Source organism: Balaenoptera physalus (assembly GCF_965194825.1).
Source record: "Balaenoptera physalus genome assembly, chromosome: 1".
In the NCBI taxonomy this organism is placed as follows: domain Eukaryota; kingdom Metazoa; phylum Chordata; class Mammalia; order Artiodactyla; family Balaenopteridae; genus Balaenoptera; species Balaenoptera physalus.
The window spans coordinates 61,571,179-61,595,288 of record NC_138882.1 but is presented as its reverse complement, the minus strand read 5'-3'; the positions used below and the strand labels follow the sequence as shown (position 1 = coordinate 61,595,288).

Below are 24,110 nucleotides of genomic sequence, written 5' to 3'. Positions count from 1 at the left end.
TGCAGCCACTGTGGACAATGGTATGGAGGTTCCATAAAAAACTAAAAATAGAGTTACCAGATGATCCAGAAATCCCACTTCTGGGCATATATCTAGATAAAACTATAATTCAAAAAGTAACATTCACCCCAATATTCATTGCAGCACTATTTACAATAGCTAAGACATGGAAGCAACCTAAATTTCCATCAACAGATGAATGGATAAAGAGGTGTGGTATATATATACAAAGGAATATTACTCAGCCATAAAAAAAGAATGAAATGATGCCATTTGCAGCAACATGGATGGACCTAGAGATTATCATACTAAGTGAAGTAAGCCAGACAAGTAAGACAAACATCATATGATATAGCTTATATGTGGAATCTAAAAAAAAAAAAAGATACAAATGAACTTATTTACAAAGTTGAAAGTGACTCATAGATATAGAAAGTAAAACTTATGGTTACCAAAGGGGAAGTTGGGGGGAAGGATAAATTAGGAGGTTGGGATAAATATATACACACTACTGTATATAAAATAGATAATCAACAGGGATCTACTGTATAGCACAGGGAACTATACTCAATATTTTGTAATAACCTATAAGAAAAAGGAACCGGAAAAAGAATTACTGAATTACTGTGCTGTATACCTGAAACTAACACAACATTGTAAATCAACTATATTTCAATAATAATTTTTTAAAAAAAGAATAAAGCCAGAAAACAAGGAAAAAGTGAATGAAAAGGGGAAAAATAAAACTTGGAGCCTATAAAGAAAATTTGAAAGATTATGATTTAGTGTTTACCATTCTAGTCCAGTCCCTCAACACATAGTTCATTCCTTCAAAATATAGATTCATATCTCCTTTAATTGTCAAAATGTTTTCAGAAGTATATTGTTCTGTTGTGATTCTGTTCCATTATTTTGACTTTCTTTTTAAAGGACTCAAATTATATTGTACATATGCTTTCTGAATTGAGCTTATATGTTTTATATAATAAAGTCTACCCATCCAAAATAAACCTTTTTTAAAAAAAATGGGTATTCTCCCACTATCCATAAATGCATAGACTGGGAGGCAGCCAAGATGGCAGAATAGGAGGGCCCTGAGCTCACCTACTCCAACAGGTACACCAAAATTACAACTATTTACAGAGCAACTATTGACGAGAAAGACCAGAAAACTAGCAGAAAAAAAATCTACAACTAAAGCTGTAAAGAAGGAAGCACAATGAGATGAGTAGGAAGAGCAGAGACACTGTATAGTCAATATCCACACCCCCAAGGAGGCGACCCACAAACAGGAGGATAATCACAATTTCAGAGGTTCTGCCCAAGGAGCGAGGGGTCTAAACCCCACATTGGGCTACCCAGCCTGGGGGTCCTGCACCAGAAAGATAAGCCCCCAGAACATCTGGCTTTGAAGGCCTGTGGGGTTTGCTTTCAGAAGAGCCAGAGGGCTGTAAGAAACAAAGAGTTCGCTCTTAAAGGGGACATAGTAAACCTCACATGCTCCACAAGACCCAGGGCAGAAGCAGTAATTTGAAAGGAGCCTGGGTCAGACCCACTTACTAGTCTTGGAGAGCCTCCTAGAGAGGCAGGAGGCAACTTGAACTCACCTGGAGACATAGACTCTGGTGAGTAATGGGGATGAAATGTACAGTGTGGGAAACATATATAATCAAGAATAATATAATATCTTTGCACAGTGACAGATGGTAACTACACTTATCGTGGTGAACATTTTGTAACATATAGAAATACAGAATCACTATGTTGTGCACCAGGAATTAACATAGTGTTATAGGTTAATTATACTTCAAAAATAAATAAACAAACTCATTGAAAAGGAGATCAGATTTGTGGTTACCAGAGGCTGGTGAGAGGGGTAATTTCCAGTTAGAAGATAAATAAGTACTAGGGATATAAGGCACAGCATGATAAATGTAATTAACACTGCTTTATGTTATATATGAAAGTTATTGAAAGAGTAAATCCTAAGAGTTCTCTTCATAAGGAAATATTTTCTCTTTTTCTTTTCTTTTGTATCTATATGAGGTGATAGATGTTCACTAAACTTATTGTGGTAATAATTTCACAATGTATGTAAGTCAAATCGTTATGCTATACACTTTAAACTTATACAGTGCTTTATGACAATTATATCTCAATAAAATCGGAAGAAAAAAATAAATGCATATATTTATTTCTCATCCAAATAAACATTTTCATTGTGTAATAATGCACATAAATATGCTTTCCTCTAGTGCGTATTTGTGTGTTAATTGCTGCCTTGGTCATTCTGAGAAGGACTGAATTCTTTTGTCTAAGAAATGCCTCGGTTAGAGGTGGCTGTGCAACGAGAGACTCTTGTTGACCTGTGAAATTGCTTTTCCAGGTGTCTAAAATTGTGGATGTTATTTATAAGCAATTGTGTGGAAATGCTTCTCCCATTTTGAAGCAAGCTATGTTGCGGGTCATTACCTTGTTGACACGTACTTCACCAAAGAAGGTCATCTTTCAACTTATGGACTACCCAGTCCCAGCAGACAAGTAAGCCCCCTCTCACTCCTTCCACAGGGTTTGTTCAGTCTCCAGAGTCAGAGAGACCTGAACAAGTCAGATCTGGTTGCTTTTTTTCTGAAAGAGAATATCTATTTTTGTACCACATAGGATGATTGTAAGGCTTAAATAAGATCACCTATAGTATTCATATCTTCATAAAATATGTGGCACACAGTAGACCATCAAGAAATGATAATTGTTGCTATTATTTATCTGAGGATTTAAATTGTGTTCTGCTGCATATCCCACATTGAAAAACCGCTTCTCAAAGTGATAATGGTTTTTTCCCCACATGTGATAAAATTCATAGTGTTTTTTTTCTCATTTATGAAGGACAGACATAAGATATTTCCAACCACCAATAAAATAATAAAACATTTAAAATTCCCAGGTATAATTGGGAATTTTACCTGTCCCTGTCCCTTAACTGTTTATCTGAAATTCATGATCCAGGGTCATGAGAAATATTTAAGAAGAAAGTATGCTAAGGTGAGTCTACGTGACACTATGAATCTAACAGCCACGTTAGAGGAGCTTATTAAATCACATCACTCCATTTCTATAGTTTGTACATTGGAAGGGAAGGTATTTCTTCTCTACTATTAACAGTATGAAAGGCAGGAAATTACATTATGGAAAGGATTCAGGTTTGGAAACAAATGAAAATGAATTGCATCCCAGCCTTCACCCTTATATCCTGTGTGACATCATGTAAGTTTCATAAACTCCTTGATCCTCAATTTCCTCATCTGTGAAATTAGGAAAGTTCTTTTCATCTACAAAGCTGTTATATGGATTAAATTAGTTAATGTCTTTAAGAGGACAATGAAATCAACAAAATGCTAAACCAATTATATGACCAACTTTCTATTTCCAACTTAAAGATTGTATTTTTTAGGAAGCTTAAACTCACAAAGTATTTTACTATTTAGAAAAGTCCTGGAAACTAAAAATATTCATAAGACTCAGTGTTTTCTCATTCAGGAACTGAGTACCCACTGTGTGTAAAGTATTACCAGCCTTCCAGCATTTTGTTGAGGAGAGTGAATATACCCACATGGATATAAGATAAAAGCTGCCAATGAATCCATTACAAACAGTGTGTACTGAGGAGGTACAGAAAGCAAACATAATTAGAATTAGGTGAACTTAATTAAAATAGTCACTAGCAGGTCTTGTGCAATAGTAGGTGAGGATTGAGGTAGAAAAACTGGAATTTGTAGGTAAGCTTAGAGGAACAGAAAGAAGGTGTGATCAAAAGGGAAGAGAATGAGACAGGGCTTGAGAGATTTGATATCCATGTGGTTCTAAGCATGGTACTATGAATAAGCCCTGCAGATAAAAGCAATTGAGTACTGGGGTTCTAGAGAGATAGGTGTGTCCATGTTCTGAGGGACCAGGTCCCCATATTAGGAACCTAAATGCAAAGAGAAAGAACGACAGAGTTCAGAACCCAGCATGGCTTGACATTATAGCAGTTTTTAAGATGAGCAATAGTAAGAATAATCTTGAAGTATGACAGGTATGTAGGGAAAGGAGCTCGGGAATTGGAGATTGAGAAGCCAGGGTTCTAGCTACATCTGTGTCACTGACTATATGTGTGACATTTGGGAAAATGGCTAAGTTTTTAAATTTAATTTTCTAATTTTTAAGTTATGTAGTTTTTTAAAAATTTAGTTAGCTTTTTCCCTAGTTTTTAAAATTGATATATTTATTTATATATTAATTTGTATTTCCGTACCAGTTTTTAAATACTCTATCATCCCTAGACAAACAAGGACACAAGGTGGGAGGGAAGAGTATGGAGTACAGAAAGCTGATCAATTCCTGACATTGAGCTGGACAGATATTTAAATAGCAGTAGGAAATGAACTTGCAGACTTACAGTCTGTATTTTCCACAAGACCATATTGAAATTCTTCCTCTGTCTTCAAGGACAAGAAACTTAATGGGATCATTTGGAAATGGGAATATCAGTTAGTTTTGGACTTGTCTGCAGTTTCTTTGCACTATAAAGATGTAAAACCAGGATTCTTTTCCTGATTTGTGTCACAGTGTTGAGTAGGAAATGAAAAACGTATGATTTTCATTATTGGGGATGGGGGCTGTGTTTGCAGCACTTTGATGCTGATGTGGCAGGCGGCTGGTTCTGAGTCAAGTGTGGCTCCACATGTGCTGAAGACAATCTTGCTGATACTGAAAGGAAAGCCTGGGGCAATGGAAGAAAGAATAACGGAAAGAAGACATTTCTCTCTTGACACTACTAATATGATGCCCGTGGCGGTAAATAATACAATGCGTGTTTCTTTTTCCTGGTGTTGTTTTCTTAGTCGTGAAAATCCCTATCTGCTCACAGTCTCAGTCATACTTCCTTGACACGATCTGGCTCTCATTCATTCATTCATTCATTCACTCAACACATATTTATTGAGTGCCTACTACCTGCCACACCTCGATCATGAAGCTTACATTCTTGTAAGAGACCCAGACAATGAACCAAAATAATGTGTTATGTGTCAGATGATATAAAGCTTAGAAGAGATATAAACTGGGGTGGGGAAAAGAAAGTGGCAGGGAAGGTTTAGGTAAATTGGTCAGGGCAGGTCTCTCTGCTGTAGTGACATCAAATCAGAGACCTGAATGAGATGAGGGAGTGACCCTTGCAGATATCTGGGCATGAGAGTTTTAGACAGAGAGAAGGGCAAAAGCCATGTGGTGACGGGAGCTTACCTGGTATATCAGTGAAGGAAGGAGGCCAAAACATCTGGAGAGTACTGAGCAAGGGTGAAGGTGTAGGAGATGGTATCAGAGAGGTAGCCCCCAGCCAGATCACACAGACTCTTGAAAGGCATGTGAAGGCCTAATCTCATTTTTGTCCATCATTATATATCTCCCAAGCACCCAAATCACCATTCCTGGGAGTAAATTCAAGTCTTACAGAGATATAATAGGAGAAAAAAAGGATAATTCTGCACAAATGTGAAGTGGTGAGATGTGTTTCTCTGATATAGTGGGTATTGTAGTGGTGAGTAGACCAAACAATTTGTTAGTGACCTGGCATGCCCCTCCTTAAATATTTCACTGCCCTGGATTGTTGAAGCACTGGGAGGACCTGGGTTATTGGTAAGACTATTCTTCATGACCACATAGGCATGGAGCCTTGGGAGGTATGCCTTCCTTGGGAATCAGCTTGCTTCCTGCTGGTTTGGCAACCAGGCACTGTTGATAGTGATTTGGGAGCCCATGGCCAGAAAAGGCTTGGCACAGTTCCTGCTTCAAAATGGACTGAGTAACTGTTATTGAATGAATGAATACACATGCATGCTTCAGGCTTCCTTCGAGGAATTTGGGGGAGGAGTTGCAGAGCCCCTGCCTTTCCACCCACCTCACCACTGCTGACTGGGTTTAAAGGGAGATGGTTACATTCTTGACTCCTTTTTCCTTCCCTTATAGGCATCCCAGGCCCTGTGCACATTGCTGCCTATTGGTTCTTACAAGAAAGCGGTGGCCCAGTTTTTCCCCCAGCTCCTGATGGCCCTCATGCTTCAACTCTTTTACACCAGCAACCTGAGACTGATGACAGAGGACAGGCCTTTGTGAGATACTAGTGGTATAAGAAATGAGCTTCCAGCTGTCAAATATTTCTACTCCCTTGGGTTCATGTGGAACTATATAATCCCTTGTGCAGTATATTCATTTATTACAGTTTTCTCTCCTCTGCAGGGTAGGATGCCTTTGGAAAAGTAACTATCCTAAGTACCTAGAAGTAAGCTGGGACCTTCCCTGAATGTGTATGCAGTGTATAAAAAAACACTCCCACAGAGTGTTTATTCCTGCCACAAAGGGAATCCACCACGCAGAGAGAGAGTAGGGAGGAGCAACAGGTCCAAAATCGGACATGTACTAGCTCTGCCATTTACTCTGATAGTGATCTCTCGGGGTAAATTATGTGTAAGGCAAAAATAATGTGCACAAATGTGCTTTGTGAACTGTAAAGTTACTTTGTGGTTGTTGATGTTATGTGTGGGCTTATGATAGCATGCAGTCATTCTGTCCACATAAGGTAAGGTTTGGCTCTTCTCTCTTGCTCAAGAGATTACAGTAAGCTTTCCTCCTCTCCAGGGAAATCAGGACCCAACTTTCTGCTATTTGCCCTCATCTGGTGTGGACTTCTAAGCCAGGCAGGACTCTAACACACATTCAGTCCCATTAAGATATTTAATCCACTCTCTGTCTTTCAAGCAGACATACACCAAATCATCCCAAGTAGACAAGAATGTATTCTATTTATTTAAAGCATCCAAAGAAGATAATCAACAGGCACCTTTAGCATGTCTTCACATCACTTAACATCTTTTGCTAATAAGCTTTTAATAAACTAATAAACAAATAAGTTGCTCTATGATTAATCCTAGATTTTACATGCTACAGTTTCAGTTTAACCCCACATCCCATGTCCTGTTAATCAGGGGAGACGAAGAGCATTTAATGGTCTTTTCCTTTGAAACACCCCCCTTTCCCAAAACTGGCATCCTGCCCAACATAGAATGAAAAGGCAAATAGTCACTTGTATCTAGTTATGTGAAGGCCACTTGCCAAGTGATGACTCTCCTCTCTTTGGGACCTTAGCTATGCTCGAGATGCACTGAGAGTTCTACTGAATTGTTCTGGACTGCAACAAGTGGATATTGCTCTAAAGAGAAAGAATTGCTGGAACCAGTTTTCCCAAGCACTGTTTCACCATCATGGAGTCTACCTTGTTGCCAAGTAAGAACAGGGGCATTGAGAAGTGTTCTCCGTCTCTTGCCCACCTGTTTCATCTTTCTTCAACTACGCCACTGTGGGAACACAGTCAATATACACTACAACTTCCAAATCTCTCCCAATGATCTGACTTGCCATTTGACGTCTACTTTTTCACTTATTTTGGGGGGTTTTACTTTTCCTTGCCTTGCTCTCTTACCTAATGATATAGATACCAAATTATCCTCCCTCCACAGAACAGGTTTCTCTCTCAGATATGGAGAACTAGAGGTGAATCTGCTTTTTCCTTCCTCTGTTGTTAACTGATTCCTCCTCTGCAGGCATCAGACACGTGCTCCCACTTTAAAGAGGTCTGATAAAACCCTGTACCCAATGAGACAAATTTGGGAAAGTATAATAGAAGAGGACTTTTATTTTCCTTGTACCACAAAGTTGTTGTTGTTGTTGTTTTTTCTAGTTAGCCCATTAGTGAATAGCAAGCTTCTGATTATAGGAATCAGCTTTTCTGATCAAGAATCACCATACATGGTCTTGACAACATAATAGACCATTTGAAGTTGTGACTGACTCAGAAAGTACAGTCCATATGGTTTCTGGGCTTTCGGTGCTTTTAAACCATTTTATTTGCACATAGATTTCAAGAACACATCTTATTTTGTAAAAGTGTAGTACGGCTCCACCGTGCAGATGGAGTCATTCTATCCTCAGTACCTTAGTACATTTGAATCTTCTTATTCAAAGTGTAGTCCACACACCAGCAGCAATAGCATCACCTGGGAGTGAAACATGCAGAATCTCAAGGCCCACTCCAAACCCACTGAATCAGAATCTACATTTTAGCAAGATCCCTAGTTGATTTGCATGCACATTCAAATTTAAGAAGCACTACTTTAGTGCTTCATCGCCTGGAGTCTTCAAATGGAATCTCTGTTACATCACCCTTCCCAGTCCTGCCAAGCTGGTCTAGGCCAGCATGTCAGGACAGCTGTGAGCCTGGTCACTGCCCAAGTGTGTTCTAGGGAATGGCTCAGTGAATCAGTCCTCGCCACCTCTTCTCTTTAATAATCCAGGATAGCCCCATATTCTCTTCTTCATTATATCATTCAAAGGAAGGACTTGGTCTAAAATCACAAAGGTGACCTGTGTGGCCATCTTGGATTGCCAAGATATATATTTTGCACTATTTATGTTTTCTCCGTTTGGTCAGGCATGGATGGGAACTTGCGGTAATATAGGGCAGTCTGTACTGTGGCACAGGATAGGAGAGATAAGAAAGAGGAGTGATGTTAAGGAAAGAGATGTTATCAGTGATCCTGGCATATATAATTCCGCAGAGTCTGTGTAGAATTCATAATGAGCCTGTGGTTTACCTTGTATTAAGGAATATTCAAGACTATCTTTCTTTTTATCTGGTGATACAAAATATGAGGATAATGTTTCCCTCTTTTCTACCATTAGCATTTGCTGATGCAGAAAGTGTTTTCATCTTCTTTGCTAATTCTGTGCTTTATTCTTCTTTACAGAACTCTCAGTGACTATAACTTTCCACAGTTTCCAGACACCTTGCATTATCTCTACAAGCTCTCAGTGGAAGGTCCTAGAAGGTCAGAAGACAACGTCATCACAATAATATTCCTCACTGAAGTGAGTTTTATTACGAGACTGTGAACAATCAAGTTCTCATTCCCTTTCCTTATCCAAACTTAAATCAACTCTCTAACGTTTTGTCTCCCTCTCCGAATATTGATTCTTACCAAAAGTTAAGACAATAACAGATATCTGAAGCTGAGGGGCGTAAGGTGAAGATAGATTTGAGTTATGAGAGGGTTGTCCCTTTAGACTGTTTCAGGAGTTGGCCTTTGTAGTTTCCTAGGGGGTGTGGATTTGCACAGACTAATTATTTTTGTAGTCCTAGTTCATATTTCTCTACAAGCTTCTTAAAGTATATAGGGATAATTAAGTTTACTAAAGGTGGTAGGTAACATCTAGTGTCTAAACGATACTTCAGACTTTCTAGGGGAAAAAAGGAATGGGCTAAATAACTGGGTAACATGAAGATATAGAACTATATTACTTTGTATATGAATATTACATCAAATATTGGAATGTCATACTAGAGTCAAGCAAATTGAGGCAGTACTTTTGCTTACAAAAGGCATGTAAAAAGTTCTATAAATTGAAATTATCTGAGTCAAATCTAATTTTCCATAAAAGTAATATATAATAAGGAAGTATTGATCTAGGTACGATGCCAAATATTTCCAAAAGTTTGACATGATTTCAAACTTCATGTCAAAATAGTTAATAAACTATAAAAGGCATACCCATACACTATACTATATACTTCTAAAGCTTTCACAAAGATACATGAATTAGTTTAACTTAACATTGCAGTAGCAAATCACCAGTATTTTTCAAACTTGCTTAATCCATTTGAACCTCTCATTATTTTATTATGTGACTCATTATTTTTATTGTACTACCCTTTAAGTATGTACAAACACCAAATAGGTCTAAACATGAGACACAAAATCCCTCCCATAAAATGCTACATTTAAAAGAAATTTACAAACTACATAAGATTTATGTAAGCATCATTAATATACCTGATGGAAACCTAGTTGCCTCTCTCACCATGAATATAATGCTTCCTGCTACTGGAGATTGGCATGTCTGTCTTTCCAGGAACTCAGCAATGACCACACTCTCCCACCACTTGCTCTGTTTAGAATTTCTGGGCAATCGTCAACTTTCCAGTTCAACTGTGAGGTCCCTTGGCCTTTTGTTGTTCTGAACACACAATCTATGTATTTTACCTTATTTTGGTCTTATCAGCCAGTGATACCTAAGATAGTATTACCAATGCCTATGCCATTTATTTATATATATTTGTTATTTCTAGTTTTCTACTGATATAAATAGCAATCAAGTTCTACTGATATAAATAGCAATCAAGTTTACATCTTTGTGCCTAAATCTTCTTTCTTTTGGTATTTTAGATTATGTTCTTATAATAGATTCCAAGAATCTGAAATAATAACCAAACGGTATAAACATTCTCAAGGCTAAGGATTTTTAATGCCAAACCACTAACTGGAAAGCAGTGCCAATCAGAGCTCCCCACACAGCTCATGGGTATGCTTACCCCACGGCACTCTTGCCACCATAAACAAGCTTTCCAATGTGAGAGGCAGACGTGATGTCCTGTGGGGTGATTTGATTTGTACTTATTGTTTAAAATTGTAGAGAGTTTGAACATTTTAAAAATATTGTTATTTATAAATTAAAGTTCCATATTATGAACAACCTGATCTTTCCTTTACCTATTTAACTCTTATGATCTTAGAGTCTTTCTCAATGAATTGTATGCTTCTCTCTCTCTCTCTCTCTCTTTCTCTCTCTCTCTCACACACACATACATACACATATACACACCCCACAGATTTGTGAAAGATCAAGTAACATATGAACACTGTGCTTTGTACATCCTTAGTGAGATAAATTGCAAGGACAAAAAAAATCTGTAAAGAAATATTTATTTTTCCTCAGGAGGTTTATTGATGTTATATGTGTTGATATCATAATTTTAAGACTATTGTATGCATTATATGGTAGAAAACGGATAAGTAAATGTATTAATGCTATTAGCCACCAAGATTTTACAGGTAAGAGAAAGATGAGGCAACATAAAAGTATAAAAAGTTAACATAAACTCTGTTATTCCACATGTGAAAATTTCTTTCATCATATATATAAAACAAAGCATGTATTTCCTATTCCATCTGCTACTCCTCCTTCCCTCTATGGGCACAGAAATATATGTAAAAATATGTGTAAGTATTTAGAGTTTTAGTGTGATTTGTGTTTGTTTTACTGAAAATGTCTGGATTTTTATGACTGAAGCAAAAACAATGCCTGGCCATTACTCTGCCTATGAACTTAATTGTTTTCTTTTAGCTTCTCAATAATTTCTTCAAGGACCCATTCCCAGAAGAATTTTTGGTTCTCTTCAGAAACTGGGTCAATGACTCTGATCCTGCAGTTAGCAAACTGAGCCTTCAGAAAATTGCCAGCATGGCACCAGTTATCAATGAGGTATGTGTGTGTGTGATTTGTGTCTGCCAGCAGCATTGAAGTCATAATCTGAGATTTGGTATAACTCAGTATCCTTACTGACAAAACATTGATTATTTTTTAGTTTATACATCACTAACACAATATCAAAGCTGAGTGTTTTATCAATAAGGAAACTGGGTTGAATGGAAAGGATGTGTTAAGTCAATTTATTGGCTTTATCACCTTATTTATATTTTTCCCAGAAAATCACTCATTACACTCAGAATTTATCAGCATTGCCCTACATGAACACTCTTGTTACACTCTAAACCACACATACGTTATTTTCCACTCCAACATACACACATGCATACACATTAATTCCTGTCTCAGAGCACTCGCTGAAGCTTTTTCTTCCTTTATACCACTTTCCTCCTTCACCCATTCACATTTTTCTTATTTTCCAATGATCAGCTCAAGTCAAATTTCACTGGATATTCTGGTCTCTAGCAGCCTCATCCCTTTCAGGGCCACACCAACTATAAGCACTTGCTTATATAATATCTTATATTTATGGCTCTCTACCTATGACTCTTGAACCAACAGCATCAGAGTCTCTTGGAAATTTGTTAAAAATGCACACTGTCAGGCCCTATCACAGGCCTATGGAATCAGAAATCCTGGGGGTTGTGCCCACCAATCTATGTTTTCAAAAGTCCTCCAGGTAATTCTAATGCAGGTTGAACTTAAGCACTACTGTCCCATATCATTTCCCACTAAGTCATGTGAATACTTCTTGCCTTCCAGGAAGAGTGTGTCAACGCATACGCCTATGTGTTGTAATTCTTTTGTAAATTTCAAAGTAGCTTGCACAGTGCTGAGACTGTAGATATTCCATAAATTATTACTGATTTAATAATAAATTTAATAATAAATCCTAGTCTATCCATTAAGCATAGTCTCTGAAAGCTTAAAGCCTGTCAGTGGGCACTCATTTTGCATTTAGAATGAAATGAGCCATAGTTTATTTGCTTTAGATAAATCATACAAGTCAATAGTATGTATTGCGAACAGAAAGTTATTTATTGCCTTGTCTAGTCCTCTTACCAATGCGATTAACAATGTGACAAAGTTGTCTAGGAAAGTGGGAGAGAGACAGTGGAGAGGGATCTGGATTGAGGTTTCATGTACTATCTATTGGTAAAGACTCCAGCCAGACACAAGTGTCCTCTGGCTGTTATTTTGGCAAATAGTATTTATTTCTTTTATTTCCTTTCTTTCCAGCCTGTCTTTCACTCCTCTGGTGTCTCCTTTTCATGTTTTGATTGCCTGATATTCTGCTTGTCTCTGATCTGCAACTGATGCCCATGACCTAGCTCAGCAGCTCAGTGGCTCTCATGTCCAAACAGGTCATTGTCACCTAGTTTAGAGGTTATACCGCCAATGGTGTGTTGGTAAATGTTTAAACAAGCAGCTCTGTGAAAATAAGACCAATTTCTCTGGTGTAAATACTCCCACCATGGGTGATTTCAGTCTATCAAAGGGACATCTGTAGACATGGATTTGGGAGAAGATGTGCAGTAGCGCATCATTATTTAATATCCCCACCATACAGATACAATACATGCAAATAACCTCAAAGGCATAAAAGAGCAAAATGTAGCAAAAGAACAGGAAGTGATGAGTCTTGAGTATTTATTACCATTGTTTTTATTTATTTCTAAATTTATAAAATTTAATTTTTAATAGTGACTTGTTTTAATGATCAGCTTGCAAAATTTTTGACAATTTGGCAATTGACTCTTGTAAGCTAGCTCCAGCACATCACTGCATGCTGCCCAAACTCAGAGGTGTGCATGCCAAATGCTACCTCAAGTCTCCTTCTAGTTCTTAAATCCCACCATTTTCTTCCTTTTATATGTAGATAGAAAATGTCTGCAGCTTATTAATATCCATCTTGGATGCCTTCCTTTCCCAAGACAAGACTGTTGTAATTCGGGCCTTGATGACCCTTCGAAGACTTTTAGGCAAACTGGACAAGGTGACCTACTCCTCCCTGTGTACCAGAATTGCTTGCAGCTACTGTCCTCTGATGGATCATGTGAGTTGCACAGTTAGATATGTGAGATCATTAGGTTTTATCATTAAACTGAAGCCCCAGGTAAGGCAATGCTATTACACCCCAGAATAAGTCAACAAAAGGCAGTCATTTTGTGCAGAGCTACCTTTTTTTTCCCCCAGAGATAATAATATTAATCAAGTAAGCTCTATGTTTGTTTGTTTTTAAACTACATTGTGAGAACCTGGAAGAGTCTGCCCATAGGAAAAGAGAATCAAAATGTAGCCTCTGTTCTTAGATGAAAGAGGAATTATAGTTTAGTGGCTGTGTTTGTTAACCCTGAATCTGGACTTCCTAGGTTCAAATCCCCGTGCTGCCACTGACTCGCTGTGAAATCTTGAGCAGGTGGTTCAGTCTCTTAGTGCATCATCTGTAAAATCGAGTGAATAGCAGGCATATTATGGGTATTGGCGTTGACACGTGTAATGCCCCAAATGAATATGATATTTTCATAGAAAACTTTAATTAGAAAGTATTTCATCAGAAAGTTGTGCATTTTGAATATTCTCATTTTTTATGGTAAAAGTGTTCCAGAAAAGTTGGATGACAGTAATATAGTATTTTAATAAACAGGAACATTTTGGTATGCTATGGGAAATCTATTTGTTTTTAAAGATTCCTTTGATTAGTGTTTGTGAACCAGAGAATTATTTCATAGTAAATTATCTTGCCAAAATTTGTAAGTTCTTAGTTCTGCAGATTTCACTGAAGAAAGGCCTAATATTATTAAATCACAGAAAGAGGAAACAGTGTCAGAAAAGATTTTCATAAGGACATAATGATAATAATAGTAATAATAATAGTGGATAAAATGTATTGAGTATTTACTATGCACCAGGCACTATTTTAAGGGATTTACATGGGCAATTTTATATAATCCTCTAACAAACTCTATTGCTATTATCCAGTTTATGTATAAGGAAACTGAGGAAAACTGAAATGAATATTTGGCCTAGTTCACACGGCTAATAAGTAGCTGGCATGCCCATGTAAAGAATTATTTTCAAAATGGAATCAAACTTTTTTAAAAAACTGAAGGTGATATTATATTTTAAAAAATTAACCTCTTCCTCTGACTTGCAATTTTTCTCTTGTAGAATCTTTATAATCCAATCACCTTCCTATTTGGCATAAGTAAGCCCTTGGAAACCTAGTACTATGCCATTATGCAAAGACCTTGCATTGGTATTCACTGGCAATTCTGCAAAGGCCTCCAGCATTTGAAGACATCATGGTCACATTACCCTAAGTATTATTGTAGAAATCATCTCCAAGTTATACAGATTTTTACATGTTATATTTTTAGGATGTTTTTAAATACTATCTTCCTAAATTTAAGAAACTCACTTTTCACAGGGGATTTTCTTTAATGTAATCTGAATTTTGGTAAGCAAGTCTTATTTTAAAATCAAAAGGCAAGCTGACTTCTTAGACCCAAAGTGAATCTTTTCTAAAAATAAATGATAATAATTATATATATACATATATACACACATCATATATAGTATATATACGTATAAATATATATATACTAAATAGTGTATATATGTATACATAGTATATATAGTATATAGTGTGTGTGCATATATATAAATATCCTCAAATGAGGTCTTTTCTGTGTGCATATTTCAGATTAATGGAGGCATTCGGAGTATGGCCATTCGACACTTTGGTGAGTTACTCAGGGACATGAGTCAGTACACATGGATGCTGAATGATGTGGTTTTCGGAGGCTTGGTACCTCTGATTCTGTTTCTGGAAGATACAGAGGCAAGAGTAGTTAAAGTAAGTCCTGTGATTTTGTTTTTCTTAGTTTTGCTGAGAATCGCAGTGCTTTATGTAACATCAGATGAATAGATTTTTACTGACCTTTTTCTACTTCACAGGCATGTAAACATACATTAGAAATCTGTGCCTCAGAATTAAAATGGTCAACATCATATTTGCTCAAGGATGAACATTACAGTTTTGAGCTGGTAGTGCTCAACATCTGTAACAATCTTGTAAGTGACCCCTCAGGGTTTACTACCACAAGAGTTATAGAAGGAACTTTAAAGGACACCCAAAGTGATGAAAAGCATGATGAGCAAGGAATATAAAGAAAAGATAAATGAACAATTATAGCTAGAACTTGAGACAAGAGAAAATTAAAATTTCCCACTCTCTTTTCCTCAACATTTTTCATCTATCGTTTCTTCCTCCAACCTACATACTTTGAGCAGTGTAAAGGTAGGAACAACATTTCAGATCACCAAAAGAAAAGCTGGAATTTCTTTTCCATGGCCGAATGAGCTGGTTCTCTGAAAACCAGCATAAATTGCAATGATAGACAAATGGGGATGGAAGGATGTTAAGCAAAAGTTGGAAACCCAAAGTTTGGATATCATGTAATAAGCTGAATAATACCTGCAAGCAAAAGAATAACGTTCATACACAGAAACCCCCAAGTTTTAAACTGACCCTGATTTGGTATAAGCAACCAAGTTCTTTTCCCTGAAAGCCTCTCTGGAGAGAGCAAATGTGCTTTTTCAAGAAGTGAGAGAATGTTTTTTTTCCTTTTTTATTCTCAGCTTATTTCTCATCAGAAATATATTACAGATTTGATATCTGATACCTTAGGATTCCTGAGGAGTTCCAGAACATATCTGAGAAGAGGATCAGTTATTTTAATAGGTAAGTAAAATTCAATTCTAATTTGTCTTAAAAGGTAAAGAATGGGGTAAGCAGCTAGAAATTTTCCTTGAAAAAATTATAAATTTTCTTTCTTTATGATGGACAGTACCTTTCATGGTGATATCTATGATGAACAGAAGTTAAAATATATGATGAGTGTAGAGTTCTACTTTATAATACACAGTGGGTATAGCTGTGTGATTAAATTATACAAAGTACATTCAACAGGATGAATTTCAAAATTTAAGATGGTGGCAAACCACTACAGTTTTCCTTCACTGTTTAAAAATCACCCCCCAAAGAATAAGAATAATGTATTTTTTAAATGCCATCTTCAACAAAACATGAACATCTATAACCACAGACTACAACAGATGAGGAAGAACTACCAAATCCAATAAAGTTTGAAGAAGAAAATGTAAAGTTGTGGGAGTGCAGGAAGATTCTAAAAGAAGACAACTAAAATTTTTGACCTTGGACAAACCTGACCAATCAGTTTTTTCCCCCCTAGATTCTCGCCATGAAAATCAAAACTAATAATCCTTTATTTGGAATGGTAGGAAGTGAATTCCCAACTTGGTAGTGGGATCTTCCCTTGACCCCATTTGGCATCCTCGAGTAGCTGGGGCCCCAAGGAATGAGGAAATACTTAGTCACATTATACTTGCACAGAAAAGTCTGTCATTAGTCAGGGTCGAAGACAAATTGTATTATGATCAGCACTACAGTTCATGATCTGTGTTGATCAGAGTGAAGTAGAGGAACACACACACACACACACACACACACACACACACACACACAGAGAACCCTGTATTATAAGAACTTTATTTCAAACCATAAGGAATTCATGTTATTCTGAATTCTATACTGGAACTTTCCACAAACACTCCTCTGTATATAATATTGCAAGATGCAAAAATAAGTAACTAAAAAAGGAAAAGGCATTATCTTTCTGAAGAGGTATTTCCAGGAGGACAAGAGAGGAAAGAAAGAAGAAAATCAAATTTTAGAAAATGTTTCTACAGAGTAGTTGAAAATCATGGTAACTATATTCATGAATCCAAAACTTTTAAAAATAAAGATCTAAAGATAATAAGCACACAGGGACTATATAATGGGATAATGGGAGCACATGAAGAGTAAGCTTTGCATTTCTCTAATAATTAGTGATGTTGAGCATCTTTTCATGTGCTTTGTGCTTTTTGGCCACCTGTGTATCTTCTTTGGTGAAATGTCTATTTAGATCTTCTACCCATTTTTTGATTGGGTTTTTTTTTTTTTTGATATTGAGCTCCATGATCTGTTTGTATATTTTGGAGATTAATCCCTTGTTGGTTGCTTCCTTTGCAAATATTTTCTCGCATTCTGAAGGTTGTCTTTTTGTTTTCTTTATGGTTTCCTTTGCTCTGCAAAAGCTTTTAAGTTTAATTAGACCCCATTTGTTTATTTTTGTTTTATTTTCATTACTCTGGGAGGAGATTTGCTGTATACCTGAAACTAACACAACATTGTAAATCAACTACACTCCAATAAAATTTTTTTTAAAAAAATAGACAATGGAAAGAGAACATCAGGAGATCCAGATACTAAAGTTATCTGACATAGATGTGAGATATATGTTTTAAAAACTGATTAATATGTTCAAGAAAATAAATGGCAAAATAGAGAATTTCAAAAAAAAGAAAAAGAAGCTTTCAAAGCATGATGGAAAGTGTAAGAAAAAATATATAACCATTTCAAAAAACTACATTGCAGCCAATGGAAGAGCAAATATATATTGTTGATAACCCAGTAAGGAACAAGGAGTAAAGGGTTGAGAAATGTTAGCAAAATAAAATATAAACCAACAAGAAACAGTTTGAAAAATTAGGGAGCAATGATAGATATAGAAGATAAATGAAAGAAATGCAAATATGCATAGATAATAACCCTGAAGAAAAATGAACAATTAGACAGAAAAAAAAGTATTCAAAGATAGAATTTAAGAACTAAAAAAAATTTGATTAAATATACTGATGGTAAAAATTTTTCAAGAAATATTTTATACAAAATGAAACATTAAGACATTTCCTAACAAAGTTATGGAACTTCAGAGTTAAAGAATTCTTTGAGCAGTTGAGCAAAAAAAAATCACCTATACATTACAAAATAAATAAATCTGGCATTAGATTTCTCCACTTCAGTATTCAACTCTAAAATATAGTAGAATAGAGCCTACAAATCCTAAATGGAAAAAAATTATGACTGAAGAATTTTATACTCATCAAAATTATATCCAACTATAAAAATAATAAGAAAACATTTCTAAAACACAAAAACTCAGCATAAGTTCATTACCATGAATCCTTCTTGAAGAAATCATTGATGGATGGAATTCAGCCAACTAAAGAAGGAATGGATAAACTATCACATAAGGACATACAGTATCTACTTAACTGTAGGACTTCCAGCTCCCAATCCATTCTTCACTATGTTTCACATTTCTCTATGCCTCAAAAACTGACCTCTATGGTCTACATCTCTATTGCCAGCTTGCTTCCAGGTTGGTATAGCATTTAATGTCCATTAATGCATTTAACGTTATAGGAGTATGCTTAATATTCAGTAATAATTGTAACAGTGTTAGTCACAAATTATCCCATCTAGAATCCCCAGAGCCCCTACTGAGAAATACTGATCAATAAGTTTAATGCAGTTATAATAAAAAATACCAACAGATAATTTCATAGATCTTGACAAGTTGATTCTAAATGTATGTGGAAGAGCAAAAGACCAACATAAGAAGATATAACTAACAAATTTTAGACAATCTGTTACTCACTCAAGGAAAGACAAGACCTGTGAAACTATAATAGAAAGCCTAGAAACAGATCCACACATATACAAACACCTAATATAAAGATCGGAACTGGCAGTATATATCAGATCAGAAATGAGGGGCTGTCTAATAAAAGGTGCTAGGACAATGGGAATACACACACACACACACACACACATTCCTACCTGACACCCTACACAGAAATCAATTCTAGGTGTATGAAGTCATGTATTGAATAGATGGAAGGAAGGAAGGAAGATCTAAAAAGAAACTTTAAAATGTATGCAATATTTCTATGAAGAAAACTTGCAAACATTACTTAAAGACACAAAAAAATTTTAAATAAATTGAAAGGTATAAACCATATTTTAGGAAAGAATCAAAATTGTAAATATGCCAATTCTTTCCTAAATTAATCTATACATGGAATAAGATGCCCATTAAAATATCAATAGGGCTTTTTTTTCAAAATTCACATCTTAATTTTAAAATTAATATAGAAAAGTTACCATGCAAGAATATCCAGGAAGTTCTAACCAAAAAAGAATGAGAGAGGACTAGCCTTATCAGATATTAATATAGCTACAGTAATTAAAATCACATGGAATGAATAGATAGACAAATGGAACAAAATACCATCTAGAAATAACTGCCAAAACATGCAATATTTTACAGTGAATCACTGGCTTTAACTAATAGTGATGAAAATACGGAATATTCCTTAAATGGTTTGGGGACACATGGTGAGCCATCTGGAATTTTAAAAATTATTTTATTCCTATCCCACTCTTTACACTAAATAAATTCCAGATGGTCGAAGGCACAAATGCTAAAAATAAAACCATAATAATAAATAAGATTAGATAAAATAGTGTAGAAGAATTTGCTTTATAATCATGGGGTAGGTAAGATCATTCTAAGTAAAAGTAAAAATCATAAAAGATTGACAAACTATGTAAAAATAAATATTTCTGCAAGGCAAAACCATTATAAACAAAGTCAAAAGCCAAATTGTAATAAAATATTTATGTCACTTATCACATATAAAGGGTGCATGAATTCTTACTGTCTAAAGAATCCTCACAAATCTGTAAGAAAAGCCAAACAACCCACTAGGAAAATGGACAAAGTACATGAAGAAAATTATTTGGCTCATATACATAAAATTTTCACAGCCTCATCCAAAAAGTGATGCAAATTGAATTGATAAAGTGCTTCCATCCATCAAACTGACAAAGAACAAAAATGATTATACTACATAGTTTTGTCCAGGTTGCAGGAAGTAGGCAATCACTTACATTACTGGTCAGAGTGTAAATTACTACAATCTCAGAACAGTTTGGTAATTTCCATCCAAATGTGAAATGCATATTCTTTTGACTTAATAATCTCTTCTCAAGAGAATTTATCCTCTGATATAGTCACATATGAGAAGTGATGTGTGCATGTAGATATTCATTGCATCATTGGCTTTATAATACCATCATCCTTAGCATGTGGCTTGTATCCTTATTTGTGTTTTCTGATTACCTTCAGCATTTTTGCAGTGTTATCCCAAGGAGAAAAAAAAAATGTAAAGGGCAAAAGGTGTCACTGGGTCAACCTAATTTTACAAAGCTTTCTTCAAAATCCCAACCGGTGATTCATCTTACACCTCCCAATGACCAGAATTGTCACAATGCCACCATCATTTGCAAGAGATGCTTGGCACTTTTTTTATTGGGCAAGAAGGGGACAATGATATTAGATTGACAGCTAGTAGTGTGTCGCAATTGCCAAATTTAAAATTTAAGAGTTTTCGCATAAGTATCTGTATTTCCAATTATTTGATAGGGGGAGAAGATAAGGCTACACTGAACCTGCGTTTCTGCCTGGTAGCAACTGAGCACAGCTGACTGCTTGTGGATGGAGCTTGTAGTTCCTGTTCCCACGCTCCCCACCACTACTAACTGCATTCTTCCATTTAGCTAAAATCACACCCACGTGCACCTTGTTGGCATTGTGGTTAGTCTGCCGTGTTTCAAAACTTTCAAAACATCCAATTCTATTTGAAATTTCATTTGTAACTTTCAAAAACACCATTTCAGTAGAGTCATTTAATTTTCAGTTGTTTTTGCCTAATTTTGCCACCTATTTTGCTCCTTTGGTGGTAATGTTGTATTTCTGAAGTTCCTACAGTATAAGAAAGACCCAAATATAATTACAGCTTAAACAAAATAGTGGCTTATTTCTCTCTCATTTAACAATCCAAGTATACGTAGACTAGTGTCAGCTCTTTTGTTGCTCTAGTATTCTCATCACACAGTTTCCTACATCAGGTCCAAGATGTTTCCTCCATCGCCTGCCACCACTTCTACATACCAGTCAATTGGAAAGGGGAAAATATCAAGAGGTCACAAGCATCTCTTTAAAGAGTAGCTGTAACTTCTGCTAAATGATCATTAGCTCAGAACATAGATGTTGCCATACCTAGCTGCAAAGAAGTCTTAAAAGTCTAGTCATCTGCTGGACGGCCATATGTCCAGCTAAAAATTGGTAGTTTTAGTAAGAGAACTAAAGATAAAGAAGTAATTTGACAATAGGGGAAATTAGTACTCTCTAGCATAAGAAATTTTCATTCATTATTTGTACCCACCATCTAATTCAGAAAGGAATTGCATTGATTTACAAACTTAAGCAAAAGTATGCCAATTAAGGATACCTCCACAACACAGGGCTTTGTTTTTAAACATTATTCTTAACTTTTTAAGCCCATGTTCCACCTGTCAATAAGAATATCTTGAGCTTTACTATCTGTAAATTGTATTATGAAAATAATGTATTATTGTGATTTCTGTGGTCACTATTTTGACTGAAGCAGAGGCAGTGTGAAATATTGGTGAGAGTAGATACATTTCCATTGAAATCTCAGAATGAACACCCACTAGCCGTGTGACCGTCACCAAGTTACTTAATCTCTATGAACTTTTATTTTATCACATGGAAAATGAGGATAATAAGAACAGCAATAAAAATATTTCTTAAATCTATCTGAAAACATGTAAGAGCTTTTATAAAGGCAGTGAAGAGAAAGTAGAAAAACCAAAAGAAGTAGGCCTGATATTTGGGGATTATTTTCCTTTATAGATTTTCTTTTATAAATTTATAGATCAATTCTAAATGCAAAAAGGGTATTTGGGAGGCTGATAAACTGTGCAGAAATTTTAGCTGTCTCACTGAGCTGGAGGAATAAAACTTGTAGTGGACTGACAATGAGGAGGAACCCTGGTAAATATTCCCAAGTTTTCAGCTGGGATCCCTGATGTCTCTACCCTAAGAGTAAGAGTAAACTAAAAATAGGCCAGCCCTTAAAATTACTGAACCTTTGAATATCTAACTCGCTGGTTGGATTAAGGGGATATATCTCTAGCCTAACTGCCTGCCAAAAAAGCAAAAATAAATCCTCTCTGGGAGAAGATAAATTGCCCAGAGCCTAAAAGTATCTACACAAAATTGTATACACAATAGCTGATATTTAATCAAAAATAACCAGACGTTTAGATTTTTTTAATTACAAGGAAAAAAAAATAGAAACAGAATCTAGTATATGCAATTATTGAAATTTATCAGATAGGAACTTTAAAATAAATATGATTAGTATGTTCAAAAGATTAAATAATGAGACGGAATGCAGAACTCAATGGGTAAAATTAGCAGCAGACTAGAAAGAACTGAAAAGAGATAAAGAGAATTAGAAATGTCAGAATAAAATATTCAGCATCAAGATTAAAACTCAAAGAGTTAAAAATGGAAAATATGAAAAGAGCATAATAATATGAGATATGGTTAAAAGGTTTAACATACGCGTTCCATAAGGATAGTGGGGAAAGAATGAGACAAAATAAATATTTGAAGAGATAATGACCAAAAATTTTCCAAAACTAAAATAAGGTAATAACAAGAAATAAAATGTATAAGTCTGGAAAAAAGAAAATAGAACTTCCAAAATTTGCAGATAAATAATTGAGTATTTAGAACACTGGAAAGAATTCAGAAAAACTATTAGAATTAAATAAATTTAGCAAGTTTTCTATATACAATATCAATATACAAAGATCAATTGGGTTTCTACACACTATCAATAAACAACTAGAAAATTAATTTTTTGATGCCTAATGCCTTGTACCAAAATTCATCAAATACCTCAAAATAAAACTAAGGAGAGATGTACAAGACTGATACACAAAAAAACTAGAAAATGTTGAGAAGTTTTTAAGAAGACTTAAATAGAGTGATATATCATGTTTATGGATTAAAGAATTAAGTATTGTAACAATGTCAACTCTCCCCAGACTGTTCAGTATATTCAATACAACCCAGAGGTTTTGGGTGTGTATGTGTGTGTGTGTGTGTGTGTGTGTGTGTGTGTGTGTGTGAAATTTGAGAAGTTGATTCTAATTTTTACATGAAAATTTAAAGATTTGAGAATAGCCAAGATAATCTGAAGAAGAATCACAAAGTTGAAGAACTTATACTACTGGATATCTAAGACCCATTTTACATTAAGGTAGTATGGAAGTGGCACAATGATAGAATGGAGTCAAGACACTGACCCCTGCAAAATTTACAATTTAAATGACCCTGCAAAGCATTAGGGAAAGGACTTTTTTTTTCTCTTAATGGTGCTCGATTAATTTCATAGGTAAGTAATCTCAACCCCTATTTTATGCCATATAATTCCAGTTGGGCTTGCAATCCAAAAATGTGAAAAGGTAAAACAATAAAGTTTCCAGAAGTAAATATGGGAGAATATCTTTATGACCTTCAGACAGCAAAGATTCTCTATCAGGACTCCAAAATTCACTAACCATAAATTGGACTACATTAAAATTAGGGACTTCTGTTCATCAAAACAAAAACAAAAACAAAAACAATACAAATGGAAAAGTTTAGCCCTGGGGTAGGAGAAGATATTTGTAATGGGTGTAATATTCTAAGAGATTAGTATCCAGAATTTGAAATGCCTAAGAATAAATAATTAAAAAAACACCTCAATATAAAAACAAGTGACTTACTTGAACAGACATTTCACTAAAGAAATATCCAAGTGGCCAATAAATATACAAAACTAATACCACCAAACCC

The 24,110-nt window shown here is 35.4% G+C and overlaps 1 protein-coding gene across 1 annotated transcript in view; it reads left to right on the top strand.

Annotated features, from left to right (window-relative positions):
* MROH9 (maestro heat like repeat family member 9) overlaps nucleotides 1-24,110 on the top strand; it is a gene marked incomplete at its 5' end in the record, with an annotated part of 85,827 nt that overhangs the window by 40,066 nt on the left and 21,651 nt on the right. The window contains 11 exons of the mRNA XM_082414523.1: nucleotides 2,387-2,541; nucleotides 4,671-4,836; nucleotides 6,007-6,150; nucleotides 7,160-7,320; nucleotides 8,841-8,961; nucleotides 11,275-11,444; nucleotides 11,980-12,097; nucleotides 13,298-13,474; nucleotides 15,125-15,277; nucleotides 15,379-15,495; nucleotides 16,063-16,165. Of these exons, the coding sequence (XP_082270649.1) occupies nucleotides 2,387-2,541; nucleotides 4,671-4,836; nucleotides 6,007-6,150; nucleotides 7,160-7,320; nucleotides 8,841-8,961; nucleotides 11,275-11,444; nucleotides 11,980-12,097; nucleotides 13,298-13,474; nucleotides 15,125-15,277; nucleotides 15,379-15,495; nucleotides 16,063-16,165 (1,585 nt within the window). The remainder of the gene's footprint in view (nucleotides 1-2,386; nucleotides 2,542-4,670; nucleotides 4,837-6,006; nucleotides 6,151-7,159; nucleotides 7,321-8,840; nucleotides 8,962-11,274; nucleotides 11,445-11,979; nucleotides 12,098-13,297; nucleotides 13,475-15,124; nucleotides 15,278-15,378; nucleotides 15,496-16,062; nucleotides 16,166-24,110) is intronic.